Source organism: Wyeomyia smithii, chromosome 2, assembly GCF_029784165.1.
Source record: "Wyeomyia smithii strain HCP4-BCI-WySm-NY-G18 chromosome 2, ASM2978416v1, whole genome shotgun sequence".
In the NCBI taxonomy this organism is placed as follows: domain Eukaryota; kingdom Metazoa; phylum Arthropoda; class Insecta; order Diptera; family Culicidae; genus Wyeomyia; species Wyeomyia smithii.
Window position 1 is genome coordinate 247,845,037 of NC_073695.1, and position 26,943 is coordinate 247,871,979.

General features: G+C 37.5%; 1 protein-coding gene across 1 annotated transcript in view; it reads left to right on the plus strand.

Annotated features, from left to right (window-relative positions):
• LOC129724601 (tetraspanin-2A) overlaps positions 1-26,943 on the plus strand; it is a 137,129-nt gene that overhangs the window by 53,625 nt on the left and 56,561 nt on the right. Inside the window, exon 2 of the mRNA XM_055679604.1 lies at positions 8,655-8,852. Within this exon, the coding sequence (XP_055535579.1) occupies positions 8,655-8,852 (198 nt within the window). The remainder of the gene's footprint in view (positions 1-8,654; positions 8,853-26,943) is intronic.

Genomic DNA, 26,943 nt, shown 5'->3' on the forward strand with positions numbered 1-26,943 from the left:
TGAGAAATAATTTCTCGTGGAATTAGTTTTCAAAGTGTGATTTTTGCTCATAGTATCTTCGGGGAAGCCTCCAAGATAAATTTAAGCGATATCGTTTCTTATCACATGCTTGAATTTGCAACAGCAGCATGCTGCAGCAGTATTGGTAGTAAAATTCAATGGTGAGCCGTTCGTCAGATATTCATTCAGTCTGGGGTAAATATCTTTTTTCATAAGCAAAGCAGCGCCTGCGGTCTTCAAAAGTTTTTCCCAGTACAATTTTCTATAAATATCATGTATTGATATATTTTTAGGAGCCAACTGGACATCTCTGTGTAAAAAGTTTCGAAAAGGTGGTTTTTCCCATATAAAATCGTATGGAAGCTTTAAAAATCGGGCATTTCACCGATCGATCTGAAAAGTTATACAGTTGTTAAAGAACCCATAAGGAACACTAAAAGTGCATGGGAGCGAAAAACCGGGTCATAAGTTAGGGTCCTGAGTGGAGTCGCCTCCCCGGGCGTCTGTGATTGGCACAACAATAGTGGCGTAGCTAGACCGACGGAAAATAAGCGAGAATAAAAAAAACACTACGTTATATCATTCTCCAAAAGGAGAGAGGTGTAGTACATTAACACTTTAAGATAGTTCTAGCGTTGATGACATGTAACTTGTATGCCACTCATGAACCTTAAAAACCTTTCACACATGTTCAAAGGGGCCGCCCACTATCCACGTGGACAACTAAGAAGAAAGAAAGGGATACGCGCATGTCTAGGATGAAGAGAGGAGGTCATGATAATGGTCTCGTGGACACGATAATGGTCTCGTGGACTGCATTAAAAACTCTGCAGCTGTTCTACTTTTAGTGTCATCAGCTATATTAGAGATGTCGAGCACGTGTTGAGAACATTCAAGTGTTTCATGTAAGATATTTTTTGGCGTTTTCTTCCGTTAGTAGAGATAAGGAGTTCCACAAAAAATGTCCAATTGTCATTTTAGACTTGTTCAAAACTTTGCATAGATGTTTCTATGGGCAAAAGGTGCCATTTTGTGCTATTGGCTTAATTTTTTGGGTCACGACTCATTTTTGGAAGCTATTTAGATATGCTATTTTGGGAACGTATTGATAATCACAAATATTTTTAGAGCCAAAACGGTTTGTTTGATTGGTGTGACGTCTTCGGCAAAAATGTAGATAGTAGTTTTGTCTGTCCGAAAAAAATATGCACTCTTAATAAACTTTTTTTTTAAAAACAAGGTAAAAGAAAAATGAAAAATTTAGTATTAATTTTGAATTTCTTTCAGCCAAAAAAATTTTGTCTTCACGGTGTATATTTTTTCACTAGGCACTGATAATTCTCTACAACTTACTCTCAAGCAATTTTTTCATACAACCAACGGTTTCTGAGCTACATACAATGCTTTGAATGCTCCAAAATGAATGACCATGCCAAAAACCATACACCCGTTTACATAAAAAACTCCTGGGTCTGAAAAATTTTCCATCTGTGAAAAATACTTAGTTTGCTGAGCCAAATACGTGTGCAAGTTTAAACATTATGATCTGCGCTGATTTCTATGTGCTCATTAGTGACGTTTCGGCCCTTCTTTGGGACCATCATCAGGACCTACAATATATTTAACGTTTTATGTACAAATTGAGTGACATTAGGACAAAATTACTTTTAGTCATGAAGAACTACTACGACATTGAAGAACTACTCACTCGAAACAGTAATCAACAAATTTTCATCAGGCCTCAGGCAGAATGCTAAATTTTTTCTCGTTCCATCTAATGGCTCAAAAAAATTGGGGTTGTCTTCAATTTCATTTATCGGGTTCGAACATTGAGCACCTTTCGCACGGAGGACGAGATGAAACAGATGATTACTAAAATGGTACTACTTAACAACTATCCACTGCAGCTTATCAACAGAATTTTCGACACGGCTGCCCGCCAGAGACAACAGAAACTAGCTAGCTAGACTGTTATCGATCGTTGGTGCATATACCAGGCCTCACACACGCATTCAAAAAAAGGACATGCCTTCGGTGGGAATCGCATGCAGCAACGATCACACAGGTAAAAGTCTATGTGAGATCTTATACCGTATACCGAGTTGCATGAACTGACTGAGAAGAATGCTACATCAGTATGACCAACAATGAGCTGCGAACGGGGATGTAGGGCCACCAGTCGTTAGTGAACACTCTCGATCAGCACCTATCGACCGGTCACGAATACTCTGATCCGCTGATACAGCAGCTCAGAGAGAAGTCTGCCCTGTTGGAGCACGCTAAAGACCAACAACACCGGTTCGATATAAACAATTCAGCGATCGTCGATACCAGTTTTAAAACACAGGCACTGTTGGTATTGGAGATGTGCCACATATATACCACTCCTCATACGGTCATTCGACATACGGATACTGATGGCATCAGCGCTACTCGTCTACACAGTATATTTATATAACATACAGGTTTTTTCGGCTAGAGTCCAACCGTTCGAGTGGGAAATTTACAGATAAGTTTTTCACCATAATGAACTGATTTGTATATCTCTCAGACGGTCTCGAGGTACGACGCTGGCATAACAAGCCAGCCGTCGTGAGTTTGAGTCTCGTAGCGCTAGCCCCCCAATTGTCCTGTACACAAAACTTTTGGCTACGAAGTCTGTGTATAAATAAACTGAAGGTCGAGTTCCGAATCGGAATGTAGCACTAAGGCTTTGCTTTGTTTTTTGAACTAATTTGTATCTGCGCTTCGGATGTACGGCTTTGAATTCTTTACGACCCGACCGTTTTTAGGTTCGCACAACCTCTTTAACTTGTTGATTACCATTTCGAGTGAGTAGTTTTACAATGTCGTATGGTGTAATGTTGTCCTAATGTTAGTTAATTTGTACATAAAATATTAAATATATTGTAGGTCCTGATGATGGTCCCATAGAAGGACTGAAACGTCGGTGATTAGAAATCAATGCAATTCATTAGACTGCAAGCCGAAATATCAATCCCTTGCATTACTGCATCAATTCCAGTAGAAAACACAAGTTACTTTAACCATTACATTACATCATCCTCCAAAAGGGGAAAGGTATAAATGTACTTTATTTTCGAACTAAATTTTTATTCTTAAAACAGCTTTTACCCGTTAACATTAAGCAGACAATGTGTGTAGTAGAGGAAGCAAAAAATAAGCGAACTGGAAATATAATATAGATTTGGAAGAATATACCGCATCCCGACGGGACTTGAACCCACAATCTCCCTGTCTTCGGCATGGTGTTTTGACCAATTAAACCACGGAGGACGGTGGTACTGTTTCGTAATCTATATGCGTATCACATTCCACTGCCGACTTATTCTATTGGTCATCTTTAACTACACACACTGCTGTTCTAGCGTTATTTATACGACTGAAAGGAATGTCTCATCACACACAGAAGAGTCAGCTGATACTGATAACTTTTACAGACCTGTGTGATCGAGACCAAAATCAGTCTGTGCTGTTTGTGTAAGTCCCGTCGGGATGCAGTATATTTTTCCAAATCTGTATCATATTTCCAGTTCGCTTATGTTTCCCCAAGCAGCAAAATTTGTTTCGATTATGAACTTTGTGCATCACAGCAACAAATTCTTATGCGAAATCAAGTTGCCGTTACATCTCAGTTTCTTATACAATGACAAAAAAGCGCAGGAGGTGGAGCCAATTGCAACATTTTCGTTGTTTCAACACAAGTTTCAAGAATGAATGTATGTGCAATGTGTATGAACTAATGCATGAAATTTAATAACAACATGGTAAATGCTGCATGGTAAAATTTCAGCTACGAAGATGCATCGTAACAGCAACTAGGGCGCAATAGAAACTTCATGGCGTTGTGGTGAGATTGTACAACGGCAAATGGTCGGAATGGAAAGAGATTGTCTGTATACGAATTAACTTTGATTATTTCCAGAAATTTGAGGATTCAACTCCAGTTAATAATTTCTATTCATTTTTCTCGTTTGTACTATTTACGTCATTTGCTGTAGAAACACTTGCAAGTTCATGGCTCAGTTTTAAATATTGCTTCCCTTATCATGCTACTGGTCATTTCCAGTTTTAATTTTGCTTCTTCAATTTATCAGTACCTCAGCGTGATAATGAAATTCAAAGCAATTTATCACATTTCGTTTTAGAGACCCACACTTTCTGGACGACTTTTAGTCCAAGTACCTAAAAGTTACAACGCAGTAAATAACCGCATCTCAAAAACAAATATAAGGCGAACGATCGAGCAGAAGTTGCTGTTACATGGCTTCAGAGCATGACAGCAACTTTTAGAAGTATTTTTTTTTGTGTTTGTTTTTCGTATCTCGCAAGCATCACATTGGCAACCTATATGCTCCACCCACTAGACCTATTCAGTGAAAGTTAGATTTTCAAATGCCGTTTACACGTTTCAACAACAAATCCAACCTCGTGAATTACGTTGTTGGTGTGAAGATTTTTGAAGCAGCGATGCAACTTTAGTTGTTGCTTGTTTCTTTACAATTTCATCGTAGTAACAAAAAATGTTTCTTGAAACCTCGGAACTTCATTAGTGCAACAAATGATCACAATTTATTTTTTTATTATGTTTCAACTGCTGCTTGGGTCGCTTCTCATGCTGCACACATTGCCTGCTTAATGAACTTGTAGTTGTACATTACAACTTTAAAATATTTCTAGCGTTAATGACATGAAAAACGTTTGCCACCGGTGATCCTTAAAGATCATTCCACGTGGACAGCTTAGAGGGAGGTAGGGGTACGCCAATGTAATAAACTTTGTTTTAGCTCTTTGAGGCACTTTAAACTAAGCTCAATTTGGAATCAGTTTTGTCTTGAGTCTCATCCACCTATGGATACACCCATAGCTAAATTTGGAATCACTTCCTGCTTCGCCCTTTTCTTTCATTTAGAAGCTTTCTTCTTTTTGGTCTTTCCCTCTCGTTAAAATTACCTTATAATTTTATGATTTTAGTTTTCTGAGGAATTTTTTTCAGATGATTTTTTTTTCTTTTTCTGTTTCTTCTTTACTTAAGAAGCATTTTCACAGCACTAATTTCGCAGCACTAATTTTGGTGACTTAAACCATTATTTCTTTTGCTGGTTTCTTCTAGTCTTCAGAGACGATTTTCAGCCACTTTGAACTGAATTCAGAATTCTTCTTTTTTATTTGAAAAAAGTTAAACATTCAAGCTTCATTGATTAGAATTTTTATGCAGTTTAAATAAAACTTTCTTAAGATTGTTTTTTTTCTGATTTGTAGTTGATTTTTAAGGTTCTTAGATACTAATTTAAGATCAATATTTCAGCTGTTTTTTCGGTTTGCTCATTCGAACGGTTTTCTTTTCAATTTGCAATTAATTTTTATTGTGGCTTTCCCGCTGTTTTAAGTTGCTCAGGCATTTTGGCTGAATTTCGATCATGTAATTTTCATGTAATCTTTCTTTTTAAAAGTTATTGATATGTTCGAGATCCTTTGTTTTGGATTTTTTTCTTTGCGTGATATATTTTGCATGAAAATTTTGGAAATGACAATCGAATTTGTTAATAATATGTACATTTTATTGCTCTATTTTTATTTTCGTAGTTGGTCTCAACTGTTTTCAAAAGTAATTTAGATTTTATTATTGTTTAGAAAAGGTTTAAAAATTTATGTATGCTTTCTTCTTTTCTTTTTTTCAGTCACTTAAAGGTATATTTGGAATTATTTTCTTCTCAATGTCTTCTGGGCAGGGTTGATATTTGTTGACACTCTTGAGTGAAAGTGAAAAAAAGCATCCATAAACGTTATTTTTTACAATCCCTTCAGAGTTCTCCTTTCCCGCTTTTCGCATGGAAGTGAACTGTCAAAACACCTCATTATATTTCATGCGATGGAAGCAAGACAACAGCAGTTTATCAGTTAACGAAGATTATCAAGGCAGCTCAAAGATCATCAGTGTCAGTGAAACAGTGTTTCGGTGAGGTTCATTTTGATTGAGTGGACTATTTTTTTCTTTTTCGCTTTGAAGTGTAGATCATTTGGTTGGATTTGTCGTCAAATTTTATTCCGTAACCGTAAACGATGCGCGCGATCTATTTCATCTGAGTATAACAGCACGTTACTAGGACGAAAATCTAGTGTTTCTGAAAGAGTGCTGCGATCATTGGAAGTGAAAATTTGCTGGGGAAAATGACTTTTATCAGCACTGCTTCTGGGTTTTAGGAATGTTTTCAGCATAAACTTTTAAATGCGTTACTTTTTTAAGACGTTTTAAAAATTTTTGATATAAATTTGAGATAAATTTTTGATTGTAGTTTTCAGCTTTTTCCTGACGTAAGGTAAATTTAAGCTCAGTTCTTCTGTTTTATTGGATTTTTCTGTTTTTCTGAATTTGAGGTATATATATATTACTCTGATTATGTTGAGCCATGATATTCAGACTGGACATTTGGAAAAAAACTTTTAAAACTGTTTTTTCATGTTTGGTTTTCGAATCAAAACCACACATTTGCGAAGGCGTTCTGATATAATTGGAAGTTAACTTTACCTGAGCAAAATTTCGAAAAACTACAACTACCCTTTTCATGAAATGAAAAAATGGTATGGAAATAGAGGTTGTTCTGCTTTTTGGGTAACATACTGACAGCAATTTATCAGAAAATGATATAAAAACAACCTGTAGAGAGTTTCTAAAAAACATCGAAAACCAGGTCACAGGTACGGTTATCCAGTTTCAACACCAGAAACAGCAATTTTACCCATTTCGCGTCCAAAGTGAAACGGCGGCCTTCCGTGATGCTATCGAGTTACGCCTGTTACCCCAATTAGTCTTTTCTCGGCCACCCAGCCGGGTGTCATAAACCATTTAGCTACTGGTTTCACGGTAGCAAAACGATTTTCTGCGAGCGCTACGAGAAAGGCATGCAAGATGACGACGGAAACGGAACCATACTCTAAGCCAAAACGGTGTGGTCCATCTTTCCGCACTCTCCTGTAGGCTTCACAGGTCAATTCGTTACTTGTTTTAATCATCGTTTCCCAAAAATACGAAAGCTTGTGATGGTTGGTGCGAAATGGCACGCGAGAAAATGTGTCTGAGAAGGTGATGAAAAATGAGCCCATCTGTAACGCTGCGACGGCGAAACGGGAACCCCCGGGCCCAGTTGGGATCATTAAGTAAAGGTTCATTTTATGGTAGCAATGTTCGACTAAATGAGATCCATCCGTCAGGCGCTGGTTATTTGTCGAAATTTGAAATCCGTGTCAAATGGATCCTCCGTCTTTTGAGAAAGTTTGTACCCTTACTAATTGGCCTTCATTAGCCAGCATTAGATAGAACTCAAAACTCGAGTGTGTTTTTTTTCTCCTTAATGCCTCCAGCGGAACTTTAATACCGTAGAACCATTTTTTCTAATGCGCTTAGGAAGCGCTAATTTTATAGAAAGGCACCAACAGTATTTTTTCCCGGTCCCAGAAACGCAATCGTGATTGCTGACGACGACGAAGTGGAAGCCTTCATTTCGCGTGCTGGCGTAGAACTATAAACATACGGAAAGTGAACGAAAGGAGTATAATTTCCCAGCCCTCAACCCCATCTAGGGGATGCATAGATCTAGGGTGATATCTTAAATGGAAAATCCCAGTGCAATTCTTTTCTCTTGTCTCAAAAGACTTTTTATTGCTATCCTCCAAAAGGGATGTCCCGGTCTCACGGCCCTTTTCTCCATTGCACGGCGGTCACTGTGCGCAATGAAACGTCGTATTTTCCCTCTGCAGCGAAGGGAAATGGATGAAGGTAAATGTACTCCTTCGGGTGTGCGGCATGCAATTGCCACATTTGCCATCGCCTGCCAGTTGAACCAACAAAGAACTGTCTGGGGAGGCTGGGAAGGGCGACCCGCCGCCGCAGGCAACGGAAAGGTAAAATTGCAAGAAACGAACCAAATTGTGCATCATTTGTTTGAAAGCATGAAAATGCTCACTTCACGCTGATTTACATAATGTTTTACATTCACGTTTATCGTTGTTGGCAGATTGGCGCAGGCGAATCGTTGGCTTTCTGCCGGTGCCGGGGACGGGACCGTGGCCAACCACGCTGGGTTGGAGCAAGAGCAGTAAGGAAGACTAATGCTTTCTTTCGGATGGACACGGCGTTGTTGAGATACGATTCTCGACAAAAAGAACTGATAAATTGTCTATTATGTTGATTCCTTAGCGAGGTAAAGAAAAGCAAAAAAAAAGAAAGTTAAAGCACTTCACTAACCGTAGGGTGAAGCTGATCGATCGGCATTCAATGCTCGTGCGTCTCCATCGGCGGTGGGTGAACAGTGGGAACGCGTGGTTGTCGGTCGCATACATTCCACATTCCGTCATTAGTTTCGGCAACAAATCACTTCGTTTCCGTGTGTTTTCCAGGCAACCCTAGCCGAGGATGCTCTTAACGTAACGCAAAAATAAATCCACCAACGAAGGAAGAATATTCAAATTGTTTCCTGTTTTCTCATTACACTGGCCTGTTCAGTTCCGTTCTGAAGGGGAAAAAAAGCAACGAAGAACCACTCGTAGCGCATTTACAATTCCCAACAGCCCACCGATGCCGTGCTTGTTTTCACTTTATTTTTTCCTGTTTCTTTGTTTCCCAACGATTACAGATCATCGGAGCGGGACTGTTTGCCTTCACGATCTACATCCGGGCCGAGCCGGGCTTCGACGAATGGATTGCCCTGCTGGACATCTACCAGTACTACATCGGTGTGTACATCCTGATCGGAGCCGGAGCGCTGGTCATGATTTTCTCCTTTCTCGGCTGCTGCAGCGCCCTTATGGAGCACTCGGTCGCCCTGTACGCGGTAAGTTCGAACAAAGTTTAGCGAAAACCGGTTTGTCTCTCGGTTCCAATTTCATAAATATTCTGCCTCCATTTTCACCTTTATAGGGTTTGTATTTTTTTTGCCTACTTGAAATCGGTGCTTTCAACTTACAAATAAGATTATTTCCAGCTGTGCATACATTGAAAAATCCTACCGACATCGACAGCACTTTGCGCTGTACCAGCAAAGACCGGTCGGTCGAACTTTATTTCTTTTTTTTTGTTTTTATTTTCTCGCTATTTCTGCCATCGTTGTCGTTGGGGTTCTCCTGGCAGCAAGCAGGAGGGTACTCTGAGAAGCAGTAATTAGTGTCGGTTTTATTTGCAAAGTACTGTTTGGTATGATTTTTCTCCCAACAATATTTGCGCCCGGGTCAGGACTCCAGTTGGTTTCGGTTGGGCGTTCGACCGAGTGAAGTGGAATAACGAAAAGAATAAATTTAGATCTTGAATAAATCGGAGAAAAAAATGTTGCGACGAATGATTTCAAAACCCTTCAAGCGGATATCAATTTGATTATGCATCGCGGTATAATTTCACCTCCATAAGATTTACTTTTGGACTTTACTCGGGTACCGCGGGTCGAGTGGTGATCAGACCGCTAGTTGATTGCTTTTGCTCGGTCGGTGTGAAAGCAACACTTGGAGCAGTTTATAAAAGTATATTTCTAGTCGTTGGCAGATAGTTTCGCTCCAACGAATTGCCGATATTTGAATAATGGAATTCAATTCCACGGCAAATGGTTACAAAGAAGCTTGGATGTGTGTTACAACGAATTGCAACCTAATGAGGTGTGAGGAATCTGTGGAAGGGAAAACCGTTTATGGAAGTAAACTACTTTTGCAGGTTTGCATAATAAAGCAAAAAAAAACAGTTTTCTACCTTTATTAAACATGTTAAATACTAATAAAAACAAAACAATAGAGATAATTGAAAAATTTTAGAATAGAAAGTAAAAAATATCAGATCAAATTTTCCAAAATTTTAAATTAGCCAAAATTGTTAAGATTCCCAAAATTGTTTAGGTATCCAAATTTGTCAAAATTATCGGAATTGTCCAATATCAACAAATATGTCAAAATTTTCGAAAATAATTAGAACAGCAAACAAAATTTTAGACATGAAAAAAATTTATAACCATGTAAAAACAATGAGCATAACAAAACAGACATGCTTTGAATGTCAGAAATGTCAAATATGTTTTAATTGTCTGAAACAATGAAATATGTAAAAAACATGTCAATATTTTTAGATAGGTATATAAAAAATGTCATAAATGTTGAAGATGTTGGAAATATCAGAAAAAAAATGCCAAAACTTAGAATCAAAATTATCAAAAATTTCCAAAAATATGAAATGTTTTATCCATCGAAAATAAAAAATATAAAAAATATGTTAAAGTTGCCATAAAAAATAAAAAATAAAAAAATTGGAAATAATATGTCAGAAGTGCTTAAAATGTTATAAACGATAAAAATAATCAAAAATGTAAAAAAAATGGTCAAAACTTGAAAAATGTCAAAAAAGTCATATATATTAAAAAGTGTTTACAATTTTTTAAAGACCGGTCGGACTCGATTATCCGGGATTCAATTATCAGGAATAATTCTATTTTCCTGTTTGTTCCTCACCTTTTCTGTCCCTTTTGAAATATTTTTTATCATTTCTGTCCTTTTCCTTAACAAATTGTTTATGCAAGAGGGCTGCTTCAAACATTTCCTTTACCTACGAGCAAGAACCTCTACCTACGAGCAATCAAATTAGTCTGAGTTCATGGAAGCATACATTAATTGATCTGTGGGGATAGGGAGGTTCTGTCATTTATAACTAAATTCATAAAATGTCGAATTAATGTCATAAATAATAACCGTCAAGAAAAAAAAACAGTCAAACAATGTATCTGCGATGAATGCATTTTCGGCTGAGCAGTCTAAAAAAGCTGAACGACTAATCTTCATACTCTCCGACGTTTCGTCACTGATCAGTGACATCTTCAGGGGAAACTGTTGGAATGTGTTATCAATTAGCGGTTTAAGTGTAAAATAAATCGCTCTACTTTTTGAGACCGTTCAACCGCACACACCCTCAACGAACAAAACACACCAACAGTCAGAATCTCAGCAATCATAGAGTCAAAAATTTTAAAAATGTTGAAACAGTGAGAATTATCAGCAATGTCAAAAACTTTCTGTATGCCAAATTTGAATAAAAATTACAAATGTCATAAATTTTAAAAATGTCACAAGTGTAAAAGGTGTTATAAATGCGTGGAATAATAATATAAAATAAAAAACAAAAATGAGTTAAAAAAATTCAAAAATGTTAAAAATAATAATAAATGTCAAAAACATTGAAAATAGCAAATATTGTATAAAATGTGGTAAATGCTTAGAAATGTCAAATGAAAAGTTTCAAAAATATTGAAAAGGGTCAAAATATCGGAAACAACATAAATATTAAAAAATGTCAAAAAGTATAGAACGTCAAAAAAACTAAAATTTAAAAAATGACAGAAAAAGTCAGCAAATGACCAGTTCCACAAAAAAATGTCCCAGGTTAGATATTTTTTTAAATTGTCATCTTTTATTTGGCTGAACTTTTCATAGACGTTTCTATAGGCTAAAAATGCCCTTTTGTGCTATTGGTTTAATTTTTTGGAACACGACTTATTTTTGAGAAGCTATTGAAAAATACTATTTTGGGAAGGTATTGACAATTACAAATATTTTTAAAGCCGAAACGGTTTGTTTGATCGGTGTGACGTCTTCGGCAAAGTTGTGGATAATAATTTTGTCTTTCTGAAAGAAATATACACTTCAAAAAAATTATTTATTTTTTGAAAAAGAGTTTAAAGAAAAATTAAAAATTATTTATCTAAAAAGCTCATTTTTTAAATAACTATTTTTTTTTGCTTAACAACTGCAGAAGATTATCTAAAAAATTCAATCGGTCCGATCCTGGAGAAATCAGAAAAAAATTATGATATTTTGAAAAAAAAAATTTTTTTCACAAGATGCATATTACCATGGAAGGACATAATTGTCATCAGCAACTTTGCTGAAGACCCAATGTTATTCAAACAAACCGTTTTGACTGCAAACATATTTTAAATTCTCCACAGATTGGTCTATTAGAAGTTGCAAATATTTTTTACAGCCAAAACGGTTTGAATGATTGGCATAGTGTGTCGGGAAACTATTTCACGACGAGGTTAGAAAATGAAACACGATCTCTTAGCGAGTGAAAAATACTTTAAGCTGTAAATTTATTTTAATAATTATTTCTCCGAAACCTTTTCATTGATTTATAACTCACATTTTAGTGTTTTGAGTGATTCCGTTATGCAAACACGATCGATTTAATCCTCCCTTTCGTACAATATGAAACAGTATCCAACTATAGCTGCACCACGTTTTAAACAATGTCTTTTATTGTATGACATTTACATGCCCATAGGCGCCAAATCAGGGGTGGATAATTTATTTATGGCAGCGCGTTGTAATGATTCTGGGATGGTGCTTGGATTAATTTCAGCGCCCCGACATAGTGTCTTCAACAAAGTTGTAGGTAGCAATTTTGTCCTCCCAAAAATATGCCCCTCTTACAAAATATTAAAAAAAAAAATTTTAAAAATTTAATAACATGTTTATCTTGATTCCTCTAGTATCGGACCTTTTGCATTGCTTGGGTAATCTTTTGTAGTTTTTATAAAAAAATAGGATTTTTAAAATATGAGCTTTTTTAGATAATTAATTTTTAGTTTCCCTTTTAATTTTTTTTTAAATATAATTAATTTTTTCAGAGTGTATACCATTCGGAAAGACAAAATTATTTTCCACAACTTTGCCGAGAACGTCACACGAACCGTTTTGACCCTAAAAATATTTGTAATCATCAATACCTTCCCAAAATCCCATTTTTCAATAGCTTCTCAAAAATGAGTCGTGTTCCAAACAATTAGCAATAGCACGAAATGGCATCTTTTACCTATAGAAACGTCTATGCAAAGTTTCAGGCAAATCAAAAATGGTCGATTAATTTGGTTGCCCGGTTTTTGTGGAATTGCTTAAATGTCAAAAATAAAATTAAAAAAATTCCTAAATGTCAAAATCGTCTAAAATGTCAAAATCGTCCTAAATGTCAAAAGTGTCAAAAACGTTATACATGTCATGAATAATAAAATAAACAGACAAAAATGTCAAAAGTTCGGATATGAGCATAAATTTTAAAACTGTCAGAAATGTTAAAAAAAATTCAAAAATAAAAAAATAAATCCTAAATATCAAGAAAACAACAATGGTATCGAAAAATACATGTGCGGTGAGTGTATTGTCAGCTGATTAGTCTCCAGAAAAGTAGAACGACTTATTGTATACTGTTCGACGTTTCGTCACCGATTAGGGACATCTTCAGGGGAAACTGAAGGAATTTATAAATGGTTAGCGGTTCAGTGATCTACTTTTTGAGACTGCTCAACCCAAGATACATCCAACGCACATAACACTCCAATAGTCGTAATCTCAGCAAAAATTCTAAAATTAAAAATTTTCAAAATGTTTTAATATGTAAAGTGTCGGGAATATCAAATATGTTACAAATGTCGAAAACAAATGAAAATGTTATATGTCAAAGCTTTCAAAAATACCTTTATTGTAAGAATTTACATATATGTCAAAGATCTAAAAAATTCAGAAGTTTCAAAAATGTTATTAATATTAAAAATAATAACAAATATCAAAAACATTGGAAATCTCAAATATTGTACAAGGTGTCATAAATATTTGAAATGTCAAATATTTACCAAGTGTCTGAAGTATTAAAAGTTGCAAAATTATTGAGAATGTTCAAAATTGTCAGAAAAAAATTGACACATCAAAACAAATTAAATTGAAAAATTCCAAAACAAGCCAAAAATATAAAAAAACAAAGCTTTCGTGCTACATTCCGTATCTGAACTCGCCCTTCTGTTGTACTATACACAAACTTCGCAGTTGACTGTTAGGTGGACAGGACAATTCCGGGGTTAGCGCTACGATCCTACCGACACTAACAGTTTCTCCTGAGCCGGGACTCGAACATACGACGACTGGCTTGTTAGGCCAGCATCGTACCTCGAGACCACCTGGGAGCCAAAAATGCCAAGCAATGTTAAAAATGTCAAAAATAATTTTCAAAACTATAATGTCAAAAGTATCGAAAACGTAATAAATGCCAAAAAAAAACAAAACATTTTTTTTACATGGGCAAACATTTGAAGAAGGGCAAAAATTTTAAAGATGGCAAAAATGTTTGAAACAATTCAAAACATTCAAAATGTGTTTCAAATGTTGAATTAGTCATAAGCATCAAAAATTTCCGAAAAAATCTAAACGTCAAGGAAGCAGTCTAAACCAACAAAAGGCTAATCCTATGCTATCCAACGTTTCGTCGCTGATCAGTGACATCTTCAGGGATAACTATTGCAATTTATTAACGATCAGCGGCTCAAATAAGCTGTTTTACTTTCTTGAGACACTTCAGCCGGAAATACATTCCAACATCAGACGTAGACTCCAACGTAGACTAATTCACGACATATCAATAGTTGTTGTTGTGTGCTTCATGAATTGAAATAAGTTATTACGACAACATTGTAGCGCAACCATTCACCGTATAAAGTCATCCAAACAATACAGATATGATCATGTACATATAATGTGAGATTAATAAAAACTAAATTACAAAATACAATAAGAATTATTAGGGCATGTAAAAAAGATCCTGGTTGACTATCTTCCATAATTGAAGTTTTCAAATTTTTCAAGTAAAAAACTATAACTGTAGATTCAAAAAACATGGGGAAAATGTCCGTTATATTGTGTTCCCAAAAAAAGTGATGAACTTCCACGGCATAGGGGAACTGCTCCATTATTCATCTCCGCCTATATATTCATCTCATACAACATGGAAACACAAGTGCAAACAGGAAAAAAGCATATTTTCTAACTAAACCAATCTACTAATCCATGGAATTGATTCTTCGTAGTTCACTTTAGATTTCTCTTAAAGTAGAAACCTCAAATACTCGCTTAAAAGCTATAAATTTGATATTATAGTCGGGCACCTGCACTCGAAAACTCATTTAATTCAATCACCTATCTCAGAAAACAAAAACCGCGCATTGCTCAATACGGCTACAACGGGACTCGTTCAGAAGCCAACCAAAGTTTCTTTCATCACTAGCTTCATTTTAATCACTAAACAAAGTCACTCACTACACAAAGAATACTTTAATCTCTGAAATGTTCACTTCAAATGTCCAAAATCAAGATTGAATTAGCAGAAATATATGAGACGAATTTCTACAATTCCTAAATTTCAACTGTATGTATTTTCATCTGTTTTCACTGCCTTGAAGAAAATCAATAGTTCCCAAATCAGTTTCTGTTAATACGAAAAAATCATACTGAAAATGTTAAATTATTTCAACATAAATGACATAAATCGACAGCACTGCAGTGGTTACCTAGGTTACCCATTTTGCACGTAAACAACTACAGCCGATATCTAGGTAACCTACTACGACGGGCTGCGGCTACGTTCATTCATGATAATGTGATTCATTCATGATTAACAGTGTGATGAACATGGGGGCATCGCTCCTTTCTACAACAATTCACCGCATAATATCATCCAAACAGATCAACCACACGTTTTTTTTCACAACATTTATTTGACACGGCACAATATTCAACCACCCGTTCACGCATCTATTACAATCGGAGTACAGAGATACGATGATTCACAAGTCGAGTGAAACAAAAACGACGCTACACGGCTATAGACCATTTTACGAGACTTATCAAAACTCTATGAATCTATGAATAAAATTTTAAAAGAAAACAGGGAACTGCTGGCATAACGCACCCAAAAGCAACATCAACATCGGCAGATACCGTGTATCCTACTCTACCAGTTCGTAAAATAGTGTGCAGTAAATGTCACTTACCTTCACTTGAGATGTATTTTGCTGACTTTTTGCCCAATTCGCGCTCTATTAGAATACGGTGATCACTTCGATTTTATCACGTTACTTCAAAACATTGTAAATTTTGCATCACAACCATAAGCTAGCATCTTCAAACAAAGCTAAGCTGAAAATTTCCATAAAATCATTACTGATGATTTTACCGCATTCACCGTACCGTATTCACCGATTTTACCGTATTTATAACATTAGATTGGCAAAAAGCTTATACATAATTGTATCACGAGAAACAACTAAACCGATACCAGAAAATGCAGAACAAAAAATAACTCTAGAATTAGGAGACGATGTTCGATTTCTTGGGTAAAACTTTACACTTTGAGTGAAAAAAATGCAAAAAATAGTAATAAAAATTATAATAACAACTAGAAAAGTTAAGTGAAACAAAATTTGACGACAAATTTGAATAATTGGTTAAATAAAATAAAGATAAATTTAAATACACAGTACAATAACTTAAAGATAACAGCGAAAAACCTGAATGTTTTTAAACTATGCTCTATATTAATAAAATTAAATTACGACTATTTTATTTGATAGAGAATGTGAGTAGGATATATAAAGCAGTTTAATATGCAGCATAGATACAAAACAGAGATGGATAAAATATTGTGGATTCGTAGTACCTAGTACATTTAACTTAACAACTGTGAGTGAACGTCACTAAAAAGCATGCTTGCCATTTTCATCAGTATGTCGAAAGAGCAAAGAAAAAAATTCACCTCGCACTTCTCTTTCAGTAAGTGCCTGCGTGTAGCAATGCTTTCACGAAACACTGCTTCTTCATGTACTCCTAAGTATCTCTACCACTTACAGAGAGACAAACATATTTCCAGCTCACCCCAAACTCAGAATTAACTTACATAATTATAATGGAAGATAGCAATGACAGAATCACTTGAAAAATAATACAATTACCAACAAATATACATAAGAATATACAACAAAAGTATGTTTGATCCTTAAATTATAAGGATAATTCAAGCAAACGACACAGTTGAAAAAGATGGAGGTGAAAAAGACAAACTAGAAGGCATTTTTGGCATTTCTATTCAAATTGTTTCGTCACCGGAAATAAATTTACCGAATAACAATTTCTAGAGAACGCGGTTCAATATTATCGCAATTCAAATTCCAAAGCTAAAAATATGAAGCTAAGTGCATGAATCTAAAAAATCACAAGACAAATATCAGAAGCTGGAACTCAATCGACATTAAAAATTCGAAATAATCACCATGTAATAATTAAATAGATACAGGTTGGACTGGATAATCCGGAATTTTGAAAAATATTTCATTCCGGATAACCGGAAAATTCTCTGGATAATCGAGTCGTTTTTATATTTATAGTTTATTGTTCTTTATCATCAAAAACAAGCATTTCGTTGAAAATAAGAATATTGTACTCGATAAATAGACGAAAAAAAATATTAAAAATAACTAGAAACTGTGTATCAATTATTGTCAAATACAGAGAATTTAATCATAATGAATCAATTGTGTCAGCTCTCTTTACGCATTGAGTTAACTACGCTACAAATATCGCAAAATACTGCATCGAATTTGTAATTTGTATAATTGAGCCCCCAATAATCGAGCATCTGAATAATCGTGCTGGATAATCGACTCCGACCGTACTATAGGTCTTTTCTCTAAAAGTAGGAGAATTGAATGGAAGAACATTAAAACAGAAAGTACACAGGAAGGTTGAAGTTCATAATTCTTGCTGGGTAAAAAGTAACGTTAGCTACATGCATCGAAATAGCTCGCAACATGTTGCCCACATTCCAGGAGCACTATGGAAGCTACACCGAAATTTTACGATTTGACGAATTACCATTAATTGATACGCATTATTCGCCCCCCACGCACAGAGAAGCAATAAGAATGGTCTGCGTTCTTAGTTGGAAGGTCCATAAATAAAACTGCTGCTGCTACTACCACCGGTACAGGTAATCAGAGAATATCTCACTTAGTTCTCATCCATCGTGGAGTGAAACGAATGCTCCAAAGGCACTAGAGGATGGTTCCGGTACGGCGCGTCCATCATCGACATCATTATTTCCATCGGAGAACTCTCCAATTTCTCTACGGTGTGCTTCACAAGCACTAATTAATCTTCCAGGCTCGCACTCATCGTCCGTTTTTGCTTCAGCGGCAGTGGGCGCAACTGAATGCAGCAACACCGGGAGTAAGTAAACCGGTTGGTGAAGGCTTTGTCCGCATTAAGCTGGGCAGAGCAGATTATGCTGATGTTTTTACATAACCACAAGCCCCGGTTCCTGCTGTGTGGATTCGAATCGCTCGAAGTGAAAATCCAGCGAGGTGGATTTAGGTTGGTTGTTTGGTGAATTACAATGTTTCGCTAAGCTTTGACTGGTCATTTGAGGCAATTCGTTTCCTGATCAAATCTTGGGCTTTTTCTACGTCTACGAATGAAAGAAAATTTTCTTACCTAGAATATCATTAAGTGTTTGCTATTAAATAAGGATGCATGACCATTTTCTCGAAGTTGATTCGTACCGTATCGCCTGAGACGGATCCCGCTTCGACGCCGGTGGTGAAGAGGACAAATATAGAATGTGAAATCGAAATCAAATGAAGCGTGTGATGGATTCAGATGGTTTTTCTTGACTATCGCAGTAAAAGTCGAATTTTTTACCGGAGCGTGCCATCATCAACAAATATGTTTACTTGGTAGTGATCTCTGCGTATTCAACAATAACTAATTATTTCAAAACATCAAATATCAAACATTCATATATCAAACAAAACATCGAAAGTGTCACGAAAATTGTCCAATTTCAAACGTTTTAAACACAGTCAATTTCAAATCGATTTCCGTCATTTTTGCAGCAATCGATTGAAAAATCATCTAAGCACCCGTTCAAATGAAGACAGTTGTAATCTGATTGTTCGAACTATTGTACTATTGAAAATCGTTGAACCTTGTCGAAACGTAAATGTCGACCTTTGATTGGTAGCTTGCTGCCTTTCCCTAAAAAGGACGACAAAATGAAGTACCTAGTTAGCCGGGAATGCACTCGTTGGGCGATATAAGAGACTGATTCTCCTCAAGCAAGCTCTTAGGGACGAATGGCCGTTTGGGGCTTAATTTACTAGCAGCAGGCAGCAACGGTGGACAGTAGCAGCGATGGCACTGGGCAATGGCGGCGTGGAGCAGCAGCGGGCAAGGTGGTTTGAGAAGCTACCATCATCCAGCGTGTATTTATATATAGGATGTGTGCACATACATAACGTGTGTGAATATGTATAGCGTGTGTGGCTTGCGTACGCATGTCCACAGCGTGTCTGTGCATGTCTATAGCGTCCGTGGCTTGCTATACAGCGTGCGTGGCTCGCGTTTGCATGCCTATAGTGTGTGTGGCTAGCAGTATAGCGATTAAAATTATCATATATAGTTGCAAATAAATCGCCTCATGTAAATATCACAGTAAATCGTTCAGAACTAAATCAAAAAATTGCCATGTTGAAAAAACAATATTCAGATGTTGACAAAGCCTTGGTGCTACATTCCGTATCGGAACTCACAGACTTCGCAGCCAACTGTTAAGTGTGCAGGATAATTGCGGGGCTAGCGCTACGATTCTACTGACACTAACAGTCTCTCCCGAGCCGACACTCGAACTGGCTTGTTAGCAGAGTTGCCGTTTCAAAATCGACGAATTGACGACAAAATTCTGTGAAAATCTGTGACCAAAGAAAAAAAAAATCTGGGATATGAATATTTGTTTAAAAACAAAACGAGATTGATTGAAATGCTTTCTATTAACATTAAATTTTCCTCCACTCGATTGAATTAACTATTTAGCTTTTTAAATTGCATTGGAACTTGTTCCTCAACGAAGTGTTTTTAAGGTTGGCATTGAGACCAGATAAGCTGCGTATCAGAGAAAGTGGCCATGATTTCGTCAGAAGAAACCTATTCATACGTTAGATACGGTAAACGTCAAAATATCGTAAATTGAATCATAATGAGGTGATTCAAACAGGTCACCTCTCTGCACACTTCATTGAGTTAACTAAGCAGCATATAGCGCGAAAAACTAGCATTCCTAGATGGAATCGATAAAAAGGCAAATGTCGGAATTGTAAACGAATTCGAAATTCAAGAGAAGAATAACTCCGGAGAGTCGAACTATTTTCTACGGATGATTATTCGAGCTACCGGAAATTCGTACCTTCGAATTATTGAGTTTGACCTGTAGAAAAAAATGTAGGTAATTTATTATTTCCGGCATTTATGGGATGAATCTGTGAAAATCTGTAATTTTCCAAAAAATTCTGTCATCTGTGATCACAGATTCTGTGATTTGAAAAAGGAAAATAAACTGTGATTTTACAGAAAAATCTGTGAAAATGGCAACTCTGCTTGTTAGGCCAGCATCGTACCTCGAGCTGGGAGAGTCATAATAAATGGCATTGGCAAACACTATTAACCTCTTTTGACTTCACAGCAGAGGCACCTACTATTTGCAGCAGAGGCATTCCATGGAAATTAAATGAAAATAAACATTTTTTTAAAGATGTTCTTTCCGATTTCGCTGAAACTTTGCACAGTTGTTCCCAGTTGATAAAGAGGTCATTCTACACTATCGGTTCTTCATGTAGACTCACGACTGCTGTTTCAGAAGGGCCTATTCAAAAATGCGACTGGTGAATGACATATTTTGTAACAGAAAAACGACTTGTTCGATTGAAATGGTGTCTTCAGCAAAGTTGTAGGTAGTAAAATTGCGATTTTAAAAAAATATATACACTGTAAAAATTTTTTTTTCTGGGCCAAACATTCCTAATTGTCACAAAATCTAAAATGTTCTAAAAAAGTATCCTTTTTTAAAACCTAATTTTTTACGCATTGAAGATGACAATATGTACTACTATCTGTCAAAATTTGGCTATGGTAAAATGAAAAACAAAAATGTTATGAACGTTTGAATATTTTATCATTTTCACTCAGAACTTATGTTTGAGGATTTTTTTGTTGTTGTTATAAATTATCGCTATGAGCTTGATACAAATCCAACGCGCTGTTTTCGTGGTATAATTAACTATTTAATCGATTATACCTGCCATGCTATCATACCTACCTGTATTATTTCCCAGTCAAATAGCTGCTATAACTACACGCAAAAGTTTAACTTATTATTCGAATTAAATTTTTATTTTTAACAACGGCTTTTACCCGTTAACATTTAAGTTCATTAAGCAGACAATGTGTGCAGTAGGGAAAGTGAAAAATAAGCGACGGGACTTGAGCCTGCACTCTCCCAACTTGAAGCCACAAAATCTTTGTCATATTTCCAGTTCGCTTATTTTTCGCTTTCCCTACTGCACACATTGTCTGCTTAATGAACTTTAACTTATTAGGGTGTGGGACTAGTTTGTCAGGGGTTTTCTTCGTCATAATTTTTGCTTCATTCTAATGAGAAAAATATGACGGAGAAAACCCCTGCCGAAGTAGTCCTACACCCTACTTGGAGGGTAATTAAAAAAATATTTTCCTTCGTGTAACAAATCTATTATTTTACAAGTAATAAAATTATTCTCCTGTTCAGTAGCAACCCTTACTGTTATATAATTTGAACATGTTGCAAGATCACGAGTATCTAATAATAACCGTTACAACTACTTGCAAAATGCCACGTCTCGATCGACCGGGTTCGTCTGCCTGTGCGATTGTATGTAACCCGTGTTATGAAGTGCACCAATTGCAAGCAGTTAGGCCACACAGCCGCCTACTGCTGCAATAAGGCACGATGTAGCAAGTGTGGGGAGACTCATGCGGAAGATTCTTGCAGTGTTAATGCTGAAAAATGTATTCACTGTGGGGAAAACCAGCATGAGCTCTCCAAATGCCCGGTGTACATGCAGCGCAGAGATAAAATCAAGCGGTCACTTAAGGAGCGTTCAAAGCGTTCTTACGCTGAGATACTGAAGAAGACCGTGACCACTTCTACCATAACATCGAACCCCTTTAATCTGTTGCCCTCCGATGAAACCGATTCTGACGATTCATCAGCGGGAACATCTTATGCCAATCCTGGGGAGTCTAGGAAGAGGAAAAATGTTTCTTCTCCTAAACTTCCCCGTAAAGGTCCTAAGATTTCCCAAAGTGTAATGAAAAGTACGAACAAACCAAACAGTGCTGCGGAAAAACCGAAGCAAACTCCTCCTGGGCTTGCAAATTTAAAGTCCCAGAAGGAGTTCCCAGCACTGCCAGGAACATCTAAAACCCCAGTTGTTCCTTTTGCACATCCAGCTGAAGAAACAAACTCTGGATTAGTGAAATTTTCTGACATTGTGGACTGGATTATTGAAAATTTCAATGTACCCGATCCAATTACAATTTTTCTTACAGCATTCCTCCCAACAGTTAGATCATTTTTGAAGCAGTTGACTGCCCAATGGCCCCTCCTTGCAGCGATTGTATCCCTCGATGCCTAATTCAACTGCGTATATGAAGGATTCTATCTCTGTCTTACAGTGGAATTGTAGAAGTATTTTACCAAAAATTGATTCGTTTAAAGTTTTGATAAATAAAAACAAATGCGATGCATTTTCCCTTTGTGAAACTTGGCTTACTTCAAATATTGATTTCAACTTCCATGATTTTAATATTATTCGCCTTGATCGAGACACCCCATATGGAGGAGTACTTTTAGGGATTAAAAAGTGCTATTCTTTCTATCGTATTAACCTCCCCTCGATTCCAGGCATCGAAGTTGTCGCATGTCAAATGACAATACAAGGTAAAGAGCTTTGTATTGCCTCAATATATATTCCTCCCAGAGCACAGGTTGGGCAACGGTTGCTCTTTGATTTAATAGAACTTCTTCCCTCGCCACGTTTGATTTTGGGAGACTTCAACTCTCATGGCGTGGCTTGGGGTTCCCCATACAATGATAACCGCTCCTCTTTAATCTATAACCTTTGCGATGACTTCGACATGACTATTTTAAACAACGGTGGAATGACACGTATCCCGAAACCTCCAGCGCGCCCAAGCGCTTTGGATCTATCCTTATGTTCGACGTCGCTACGGTTGGATTGCACATGGAAGGTAATCCTTGATCCTCACGGTAGCGACCATTTGCCTATTCTTATTTCAATTAATAACGGGTCGACTCGCATGCGACCAATTGACATTCCGTATGACCTCACACGGAATGTCAATTGGAAGTTATACGAGGAAATGATTTCAAAAGCGGTCGAGTCGATTCAACATCACCCACCACTTGAAGAATACAACCTCCTCGCGGGCTTGATTCTCGACGCCGCGTTGCTAGCCCAAACGAAAAAATATCCCGGCGTAACGATCAAAGAACGGCCTCCCACTCCGTGGTGGGACCAAGAGTGCTCCGATGGCTACACGCAAAGATCCGACGCGTTTAAGGCCTACCAGAAGGGAGGTATACCTGGCGACAATTTACGGTATTCGGAGCTTAATACCAAGCTTAAAAGTTTGGCTAAAGCAAAGAAACGCGGATATTGGCGTCGGTTCGTGAACGAGACGTCGAGGGAGACATCGATGAGCACTCTTTGGAACACAGCCCGGAGAATGCGGAATCGCGTAACGGTCAACGAAAGCGAGGAGTCTTCAAGTCGGTGGATATTTGATTTTGCCAGGAAAGTATGTCCGGACTCTGTTCCTGAGCAAAACATTGTTCGCGATGCGTTTCCGGGCCACGACGCGATAGAATCACCTTTTACGATGGCAGAATTTTCAGTTGCCCTCCTGTCCTGTAACAATAACGCGCCTGGGTTAGATAGAATCAAATTCAACTTGTTGAAGAATCTACCCGGCAATGCCAAGAGGCGCTTGTTGAACTTGTTCAATAAGTTCCTGCAGCAAAACATTGTACCGCAGGATTGGAGGCAAGTGAAGGTGATCGCCATCCAAAAACCAGGGAAACCAGCTTCTGATCACAACTCTTATAGGCCGATTGCAATGCTATCCTGTATCCGGAAATTGCTGGAAAAAATGATACTCCGTCGTTTAGACCATTGGGTCGAATCAAAAGATCTACTATCAGATACTCAATTTGGCTTCCGCCGTGCCAAAGGGACGAATGATTGTCTTGCGTTGCTTTCAACAGATATTCAGCTGGCGTATGCTCGCGAAGAACAAATGGCGTCTGCGTTCTTGGACATTAAGGGGGCTTTTGATTCCGTTTCTATTGACATTCTTTCGGGTAAACTTCACCGACAAGGATTTTCTCCAATTTTGAACAATTTTTTGCACAATTTGTTGTCCGAAAAGCACATGCATTTTACGCACGGTGATTTGGCAACTTTTCGCATTAGCTACATGGGTCTTCCCCAGGGCTCATGTTTAAGCCCCCTTCTTTACAACTTTTATGTAAATGACATCGACGAATGTCTGGCAAATTCATGCACGATAAGACAACTTGCAGACGACAGTGTAATCTCTGTTACAGGAGCCAAAGCTGCCGATTTGCAAGGACCATTGCAAGATACCTTGGACAATTTGTCTGCTTGGGCTTTACAGCTAGGTATCGAATTCTCTCCGGAGAAGACTGAGATAGTAGTTTTTTCTAAGAAGCATGAACCTGCTCAGCTTCAAACACAATTAATGGGTAAAACGATTTCTCAGGTTTTGGTACACAAATATCTTGGTGTCTGGTTCGACTCTAAAAGCACCTGGGGTTGTCACGTGAGGTATCTGATGAAAAAATGTCAACAAAGAGTGAATTTTCTTCGTACAATAACCGGACAATGGTGGGGAGCCCACTCAGGAGACCTTATAGGGCTTTACCAAACAACGATATTGTCTGTCATTGAGTACGGGTGTTTCTGCTTCCGCTCCGCAGCAAACACACATTTGATCAAACTGGAGCGAATACAATATCGTTGTTTGCGTATCGCCTTGGGTTGCATGCAATCGACCCATACGATGAGTTTGGAGATCTTAGCTGGAGTACTACCATTGAAAACCCGCTTCTGGAGCCTGTCTTCTCGTATTCTAATCAAATGTGAGGTCTTGAACCGTCCCGTGATTGAAAATTTTGTAAGGTTAATCGAACTTAATTCTCAAACCCGTTTTATGACATTGTATTTCAATCACATGTCCCAAAATATTAACCCTTCTTCGAATATTCCAAATCGTGTCGACTTATCAAATACTTCTGATTCTACTGTGTTTTTCGATACATCCATGATAGAAGAAACTCGTGGAATCCCGGATCATTTACGCGTGCAGCAGATCCCTAAAATTTTGTCCAATAAATATCGAAACATCAACTGCGACAATATGTACTACACTGACGGATCACTTCTTGATGGGTCCACTGGCTTCGGTATCTTCAATAACAATTTAACCGTCTCCCATAAGCTCGATAATCCTGCTTCTGTTTACGTCGCAGAATTAGCTGCAATTCAGTACACCCTAGGGATTATCGAAAAAATGCCCACGGACCATTATTTCATCTTTACGGACAGTCTCAGTTCCATTGAGGCTCTCCGATCGATGAAAGATGTTAAGCACTCTCCGTATTTCCTGGGAAAAAACGGGAACATCTGAGTGCTTTATCCGAAAAATCTACTCAGATTACCTTGGCGTGGGTCCCTTCTCACTGCTCGATACCGGGTAATGAGAAAGCGGACTCTTTGACTAAGGTGGGCGCAACAAACGGTGATATTTATGAAAGACCAATAGCCTTTAATGAAGGTTATCACGACATAGAGCACGTTGTTTGGTTATGCCCTGTACACCGTGACGCCAGGTCAAATTAATAGCTTCCCTGCAGGCCGAAGGTAGACAGTCGGCTGTTCCTGTTCGTGATGTCTTGGCGAGCCGTGACCTATCCTACATGTCCCTTATATACGTTTTCCTTAAATCGATCCATGCCCCAGTCTAATCCCGTTCCCCTCCGTCTACACCCAACAAAACGACAAGAACACGTTTGAACCTTAAGCACAAAACCAGCAACCAGACCCCGCACAATAGAACCAGGACCCAAGGACTACGAGCCTCTGTCCCAACTCACGACATCGTGGCTCAGCAGTACGAATCCATACATGCCATTCGACGATTATCAGACGACCATTGAACAACAAAACACAGATTGGAAATTCCATGCTAGTTTTAGGTTAGACTTAATTTCAGCTCGTAGTCGGCAGCGAGGATAAAAAATTTGCTTTAGTTTTTAAGTCATCAGATATAATTGGCGCCGTTAAACATTAAATTGTATTTGTGCCGTGTCAAATAAATGTTATGTGAAGAAAAAAAAAAAAAAGACCCCGGATCCGGAAACAGCAATCAGACCCGCACGATACTCTCAAGGCCCGATGGAATCAACCCAATATGCCAGTCCGTAATATCTTGGCCCAGCAGCGGAACAAATTTAATATGCTGCTTACCTATGGCAATGAAAACCATCAAACAGCAAACCTGTGCTTTTAATGCAAAATATTCTAGCTTTAAGTTAGATTTAGTTTCAGCTCGTAGTCGGCAGCGAGGATAAAAAATTTGCTTTTAGATATTAAGATACTTTAGAAAGTAAGCTACCAGATATAATTGGCGCCGTTAAACATTGAATTGTATTTGTGCCGTGTCAAATAAACTATAGAAAAAAAAAAAAACTACTTGCAAAACTTCTACTCACTACAGTTGAAGCCCTCTATTACGACAACTTATATAGCGACATTCTCAATGGTCCCTTCTGCTTCATATTCAGAAACATTATTCGTTTTATTGCGACATTTCTCTAGAACGACGGTCCCTTGCGATGTCGCTATACAGCGATACGACTGTACTTGAAAAGGTAAATGAAAAATTATCCTCAACTCCAGTCGATTTACAACACACACTGTCTTGACTTAAATGAATTAGATCGCTGCATCAATACAAACACAGCAGATGATATCTCGCTTACACATGCAACGCGGCTCTTCCTTGTATGTTCCCCTGCAAAAATGCATACAAGCGCGTAACTTTATTACTTTTTGGTTATTGGCATCTTAGCAGTAGCAACAACTATGCATAAAACAGTTTGAAGTG